This window comes from Limulus polyphemus, unplaced genomic scaffold, assembly GCF_000517525.1.
Source record: "Limulus polyphemus unplaced genomic scaffold, Limulus_polyphemus-2.1.2 Scaffold973, whole genome shotgun sequence".
Classification (NCBI taxonomy): domain Eukaryota; kingdom Metazoa; phylum Arthropoda; class Merostomata; order Xiphosura; family Limulidae; genus Limulus; species Limulus polyphemus.
The window spans coordinates 90,084-97,813 of NW_013666583.1; the positions used below are offsets into that span (position 1 = coordinate 90,084).

General features: G+C 34.7%; 1 protein-coding gene across 1 annotated transcript; it reads right to left on the minus strand.

The window, feature by feature from the left end:
• Positions 1-2,777: 2,777 nt before the first annotated feature.
• Positions 2,778-4,535, minus strand: LOC106461502 (la-related protein 6-like). The gene has a single exon (XM_013921324.2). The coding sequence runs from the start codon at positions 4,436-4,438 to the stop codon at positions 2,987-2,989; it is 1,452 nt and encodes a 483-aa protein (XP_013776778.1). The 5' UTR covers positions 4,439-4,535; the 3' UTR covers positions 2,778-2,986.
• Positions 4,536-7,730: the final 3,195 nt, after the last annotated feature.

Genomic DNA, 7,730 nt, shown 5'->3' on the forward strand with positions numbered 1-7,730 from the left:
ACCCCGTTACAGCAAGTTTAGGAAGTTCCAGTCATATTCTGAAAGTTTGTCTCTCACTCAAGGCTGGAGCCTAAGAAGATTTTACTTACCTCGTTACAGCAAGTTTAGGCAGTTTCAGTCATATTCTGAAAGTTTGTCTCTCACTCAAGGCTGGAGCCTAAGAAGATTTTACTTACCTCGTTACAGCAAGTTTAGGCAGTTTCAGTCATATTCTGAAAGAAGGGGTCCGTTTCAGAAACAAATCCCATTATCTTGAGTTGGGTAAATTTTCCAAAATGTGAAGAGCTTTCGTGCATAAAGTTCCTAAACTTATAAATGGTTATAAATATATTTAAATTTTCTCTTCCATTGTGTACCAAATTATGTTTGTTTATAGTTAAGCACAAATGGGCTATCTGTGCTGTGCCCGCCACGGGAATCGAAACTCAATTTTTAGCGTTATAAATCCGTAGGCTCGCCGTTAGACTACTGAGGGGCGTTTACCAAATTAACAGCTTTTTTATTACTAAAGGTGAATATGATTCAGCTCGTTAAGTTTAGAAAAACAAATGTTTCAAAACTTGAAGTAACCATTGTTTGATCGTGTATCCAGTCGGTGCTCAAAAGACTGATAAAACTTGATGGTGGTGGTGTTAATTACTATTGAAACTAGTTACTCAGTTGTAAAGCTTCCGTATATTTTAGCGAAAATTTTATAAATTCATTTGGAAGCACCAAATGGTAGAAAGTTTGCTAGTGAAAGAAGCATATCTTAACTAGTGAAACTGTCAATTTTGATTGTTATTATCTTAGCGCAAAGTTACAGAATGGATTATATCCACCACTCAGTCGAACCGTGGATTTTTATATATAAACTTACCGCTAACCCATCAAGGGACTATCCTTGTTATAAAAAGTCTTAAACTTTCATTTAATAAACATAAGATATATTAACATACAGGTTACAAATGAGAAAGTATTATAATTCTTTTATGAACATTAATTTCTTAATAAACGTCTTTCGTCTCTTATTTAGAACAAATTGAATTTATCAAATCTACGACTGTTATGATTGATGCAATTCACTTTGATCGAGCTGTTAATAGAATAATTTTTGTAATTGGCGTTTATGAACTTTAGGAGAAACTGGTGGCTCAACAGTAAGTCTAAGGGCTTATAACGCTACAAATCGGTTTTTGATACCAGCTCTAGGCACAGTACATATATCCCCTTGTGTAGTTTTGCGCTTAACAACAATGAAGCTAATCTAGTGAAGTAAAATGGATTGTTTTGAATATTGAAACTCCACAAATGACGGGTGTTTTATGCCCTCCACTTCTATAAATCTTCAAAGGGGAATTACCGTAAGAGCAAGCTATGTATTTAAATCTAAACAAAATCAAACTCGCAGTCAGTCCATCTAATTAAATATACGTATTTTTTTACGTTCCGACTTATAAAGATGAGAATACATCGTTTCATAAGTTAGGTAACCCTCGCCGTTAACGATATTATCGACCATAAGTCCCAATAACATCTCACAAGGTTTGAGACAGCTTAGGGGATTTAGGCTAGTCCTAAATCTATATAATTAAAACGTAGCGTGAGTGTGTACGTGGGAAGCTTTTGAAACTATTAAACTATGCAAAAATAAAATTAGGAGTAGGAGGGTACGGACGATATCACCATATACATAAGAGAGGAGTGGCCATATATAGTACTATGCATTTCAAAAGAAAAGGTATTTGGGAAATGAATCTGTTATCCCTTAGAGCCCTATCTCCAATCCAACCAAACATGCTCGCCCTTTCAGCCGTGGGGCGCTATAATGCGACGGTCAATCCCACTATTCGTTGGTAAAAGAGTAGCCCAAGAAGCACGATTTTCCTCCTAGTACATATATTAAACTAACAGTGCAAATTACTATCTATCATAAAAGTATAAAAATATAAATAAAAAGTAATAATATTCGATATCTAAACAGTCTAATCAATACTGTTAATGAAAATAGCAATAAATAAAAATAATACTTAGGGAACAAAGAACACTATAATTTTGGCTTGAACTAAAATTTCAGGATTATTATTACTTGATAAATCGTAACATCAGCATAACATACCTAAATGTTCTCAAATTCTCTCTAAACATCTCTCTTTTTGGCAAATGGCGGCCAGGTCAGTCTGTGATGTAACGTTAGAAGAAAGTATCATTTACCACTACACATCTTCTCCTCCGTAACGATCTTAATCCCTACTAGTTTGGGGCCTTTCGGTAAGGTTTAAGTAAGTCAAGATGTTGTTTTTTCTTTCTTTTTTACTTCTGGGTAGCCGAACTCGCAACCCACAGTTTGCGAATCGAACGCCCTACCAAGCTATGCCAGGTCTGACCCTATGATGACACGTGTTACTCTAAACTTTGTGGAGTTAGTAGCGGAAATTTACCTTCAGAACAACTAAAAACTTGTATTTATGAAGGTACAAAATAGTAATTACAAACTGAAAGTAGACCCGAGTCGTCCATGAAAATATTAGACTAACATAATACAAAGAACTTTCCTCGCAAAAGATGTCTGCAGATATATAGTGATTTCATGAAAGTTGTACCTTGTTTCTTTTATTATTGTTTACTACAATTGCATGTCTCTTGTCTTTGTCTGGTTCAACTTGGATGAACGTAAATTAATATCTGTAAAAACTTATTTTTGCTAATTTGATCTTGTCAAAAAGGTTTCATGCATAATTAATAAGTAAAACATTGTAATTCAACCACAGTTTTACTTTTATTTTTTAATTCGTGAAAAATACATAACACTGACAATAATACACATTTTAGCAAAATAATACTTGCTATGTGACTGTACAAATATTTATTTACAATATAATACAAAGAACTCGTAGAAAACATTCCTGTAGACTAGAAATGAGAGATCTTGCAATAAGAAAGTGAACAAAAAAGTGTTATGATGTAAGTAACAAGACTTTTCTTAAAACATTTAAGGTTTCTATTCCTAACTGCCTACAGTCACCAAAGTAGACGACACAAACTGAGCGCGAGGTTTTAAGCGGTTCCAATTAAAGCCATTCGTACCGTCTGGACCCTTGGGGAGTCTTATTACGCCATTAGGAATCAACAGTCGAGAGTTGTGGGTGGGAGACGTGCACCCTTTTTCTCTGGCTGCCAATAACCGTCGTTGGACCCACGGGTTACTTAAAACTACCATCTGGTTAGATGAGTCATTGTCGCAACAGCTATTGGATTTTTGCCGAACTATGGGTTTACTGTTTTTTCGAGAATTAGTCGGACTCTTGGAAGCTTTCTGGTTACAACTGAAACTGTGGCGACGATAAGATGATTCTTGGCTGTATTTTGGCGAGGTTGAGAGGTATCCTGAGTTGATAGAACTACTAGAATTTCTCCTTGGTCCTGAAGAGAACTGTTCATTCTCTAAACAACTGCCGAATGTTGAAGATTCACTTTTTCGGAGCTGAGATACACGATCTTGTCGCTTTTCTTTTTTCTTTCTCTTTATTTCGTTTCCTTTATTTTTAGTGTCATAACTGGCATTACTCTTGGATGAGGTATTTTGAACAACAGGAATTACTTGTATGGATCGCCAATTATCATGGCTAGAGAAAAAAGTCTTTGCAGCACGAAAAGCCCCCTCATGGTTCTCGAATTCGATCATGGCACAAACATTAGAACTCATTTCAGGATATTTATGAAGAAACTTTTTTATATCAGCTGGAATAGCTCCATCAGGTCGAATAATTCTAATAAGCGCAATATCACCACATTTAGAAAACATTTCTCCAATATTTTCCATTGTTGGGTTTTCGAAAGGTAGTTTAAATGCTATGACGGTTCTAGATGGCGCTGTTTCGTCATAGTCAGGTAAGGGTTCTTTACGGCGGACTTTGGTGCCGTCTTTATTTATCTCTAGTTTCGTAGAATGTTTCAAACTATGTGCTACAATTTTCCAATTCTTAGTAAAACGTTTCACTTTTCGAAAAGAAGCAACAAGTTTCAAACTTACGTACCCCTGCTTATTTCGACGTACATGCTTCAACAGAAAATGGTCTTTCAGGATATTGACGTCCGAAAAATAGAACTCTACTTGGTTTATAATCTTTTCCATCACTTCTTTATCAAGCTCTGTAAAATCTTCAACATTAGGTGAGCATTCTATTCCAGAGTCTTTTCCTTTGTCACTATCCGAATACTTGTAATAACCAAGAGAATCACCATTTTCGGCTTCTCCGTCTTCTTCAATGCCGCTCCCGGTTGTCGATGAGCTGGAATCGTAACTTTCAATATCTATGTCGTTAATGTGGACTGAAGGTAGTAAAAACCCTTCACTTCCTGAGTTATTGCTATCAGTTCGATTAGGAACTGAGAACGAAGAATTCAGTTCATCACTTACGCATGGCATTTCAATATTACTGTGAATTTCAATAGTCATGATTCACAGTTACAACTGAACCAGCTTGGCCTACCTCTCAACTTGTGCTTTGATTAATAGTTACGAAATTCAGACACGAAAGTAGGCTTAACTAACCAGCTGCCAAACGACATTTATATACAGCACGTGCTATGAAATCCCGCCTTCAAGTGATGATACATTCATTTGTGATTGGTCAAATTCGTTCTGATCTCACGTGTTTATCAGCGAGCAATCAAATATGGAACACTGCCAACAAATGACGTAAAAGTTCAACCTAAATATTATGAAAGATCACAGTTAGTGCTTGTTTATTAAATACGTATCAAAGTTTTAATTCTGTTTGACGGTTATTTTAGGTAGTTGTTTTCCTCAAGTGTATTTTGTTTCAAATTATTATAGGATGTTATTTAACCCGTTAAATGAAAAGATAACTAGTGCGAATGCGTTGTTTTGATAGTATGTACGTCATATAAACACGGATGGCGTAACAACCCGTTATCGTTTAGTCATAATATTAAGAACACCAGGGAAATATAGTTATTCCTACAATAATAATTATGGAATTGATTTTCACCTATTCCATCACATCTAACTGTGGAATAATATAGTACAGATTTTTTTATTCCGTAAAGTATTGTATCGAAATGACACAAAGTGGAAACAGTATAACGATAAAAACCTTCATTAGTTACTTTTAAGTTTAATAAATTTTAATTTGCGTTATTTTATAATATTCGCAGTTAATTTATTGTAGCAATCGTTCTTTGGAGAGGGTGGGTGACTGGGGTATGACGTGTTACTTTTTATTACCTCCGCCAACAAAGGGTGACAGAGGTTATGTTTTTATCCCTGTCTGTGTGTTTGTCAGCAAGATTTCTCGAAAATGTCTGAATGGATTTGGACGAAATTTGGTATATATTTGGACTATGACCCAACGTAGAAGTGATTTGTTTTGGGGGGTCATAAGTCAAGGTCACGAAGTTAAAAAAAAAATCCCAATCTCTTAACATGGATACCAATTTTCCACACTTTTTTTTATCTATAACTCAGTTAAAAATTATTGGATTTTGACGAAACTTGGAGGACGTGTGTAGAATATTATTCCTCGTTGTTCTGCCAAAAATGGTCCATGTCATTTTAAAACGACAGGCATATGAACAGAATTTCATATTTTTTTGAGGGCCGAATATAATCAACGCTGCGTGACGGAGGTATGCGCTGTACTGAGTGTCCCTCTAGTTTTTATAGTTTTTGCACGCTTAGTACTATTATGTGTGCAAATAATTATCAAAGACAATGGGTGTTTATATTTTTCATAATACTAAAAGCTATCGATTTATATAAAACTTTTATAGATTCAGACAGTTACAAACTATAGTGAATTTAATAGATATTTCTGAATTCCAATTTTCACCAGATTTTCTCAAGTTGCACCTCAGAAATAGTACAATGAGTATTATTACTATATTATTTTGTTACTATTTTAAACAAATTCCGCCCTTTTAACATTTACAAGAAGAATTTAGCTATTCTATGACACAAACCGTAGTCTTTAAGAGTAATATTGACTATTCAGTGTTGAGTGGAACATTTCAAATAGGACAAAAAAAAAAAAGAAGCAGGATATTTCTAGCATTTGGTATGAGAGCTTTAATAATTGATACCCAATATGAAACAACTTTAAATAATATGAACCTCAATGTACAGAACAAAGGTAATGCTAGGTGCTTAAAAGGTTCGGGCCCATAGGCGCGGAAATTTTCGGCGTATCAATATGATATCGATCATATTTTCTGTTCTGCTTTTTTTCAAGACACTAATTGGGGATTGGGGGCACGGGCCCCGTATGCTTGTGCCTAGCGACGTCTCCGGATAGAATAATTTTTTTTTAGAATTATTTTCTAGACATGTTAATTACATATATAACATTTTTTGTTTTGTTTTTCTATTTACGACCGTAATCCCAACTACTTTGGGGGTCAGCCTGTATTGTTGTAAGCCAAGAATTATTTACACTAGAGTGGCTGTCCAGCAACCATATAGGGTGAATATATTCGGTGATGAAGATTCGAACTCACTACCCCAGATGGCTAGTCGAGCTCCCAAACCACCAGGCCATGTCAGGTCTAAAATTTGAATGCCCTAATTTATTTAGAATTTAAAGCAAAATAAACTCCAAATTAAAGCTTAAAACAATAATGATGAATTCTTTACGATGAATAACCATCACAATAAAATCTTCTTTGAAGTATACAATTTATTATCGCCATTCTTTCTTCTTTTTTTTGCGGGAAATAAAATGAGAAAGCATGTTATGAATGCCATGTCGTTCCTGATTTTAAATTACTATTTGTTTGTAGGTAAACACAAAGCTACACAATGGATATAGAAACCCTGTTTTTAGTGTTGTAAGTCTGCAGACGTGTCACTGGGGGGAGGGGGCTTTAAGTTATTGACAGAGAAGGAAGACAGCCAGTAGCAGCATCTACCACCTACGCCAGGTTCGAAATCGGGAGTTCTACCACAGGGCTAACCCGCGTCCACAATAGGGACGAAGAAAATAATTCTTGTAATTTATAACTGCCAAGTAAAGTCAGATTTCTATTTTATGGTAGCCAGGATAAAATTGGAAGTCGATAAAAAAAACTAATTCAGTATGCAAAAATGGATTGCTTTAAAGTTTTTTCTGTTAGTATGTTGAAAAAGAAGTTATCTTTATTAAATTCTCTCAATGGAAATACTTTGTAAAAAGTGGCTGTTAATTGAAACCGCCCTGAAAGAGAATTTAATTAGATTTTCTTAAGCTAATCACAGCTTTACCAAAACACAGCTTACGAAAACTATTTAAAAACTGGAGTATCACGTATAACTAACTCAGACAATAAAGTACAATATTTTTTCTCTTTATTAAAGGCCTAAGCTAGCCACAAATAATTACCTAGCCCGCTAATAATTATGTTTGTAAATAACGTCAATATATTGTTATGTGCAACATAGATTAGACACCGTCGAATTATTACAATCAGAAACTTCACTAATCACAGCAAAGCAAAAGAGAGAACGCACGTAGCCACGTGGAACTCTAATGACGTCACATATAAAAAGGTAAGTTGTAATTCAGTTGCAGATATCATCACGCCCTCTACCTTTATGTCATATAACTTTTATGAAAGTATTTGATCATATTTGTTTAGACTGCTGTGTTATAATACTCGTTAAAGTTTTAGTTTAGTTTAGTTCAAAAGATTAACAATATATATATCCATTACATTTTTAATTGTTTTGTACAGATGAATGGTATAGACTATTC

Coding starts and splice junctions, on each gene's coding strand:
- LOC106461502 (XM_013921324.2), bottom strand. CDS start 4,438: ATGACTATTGAAATTCACAGTAATATTGAAATGCCATGCGTAAGTGAT.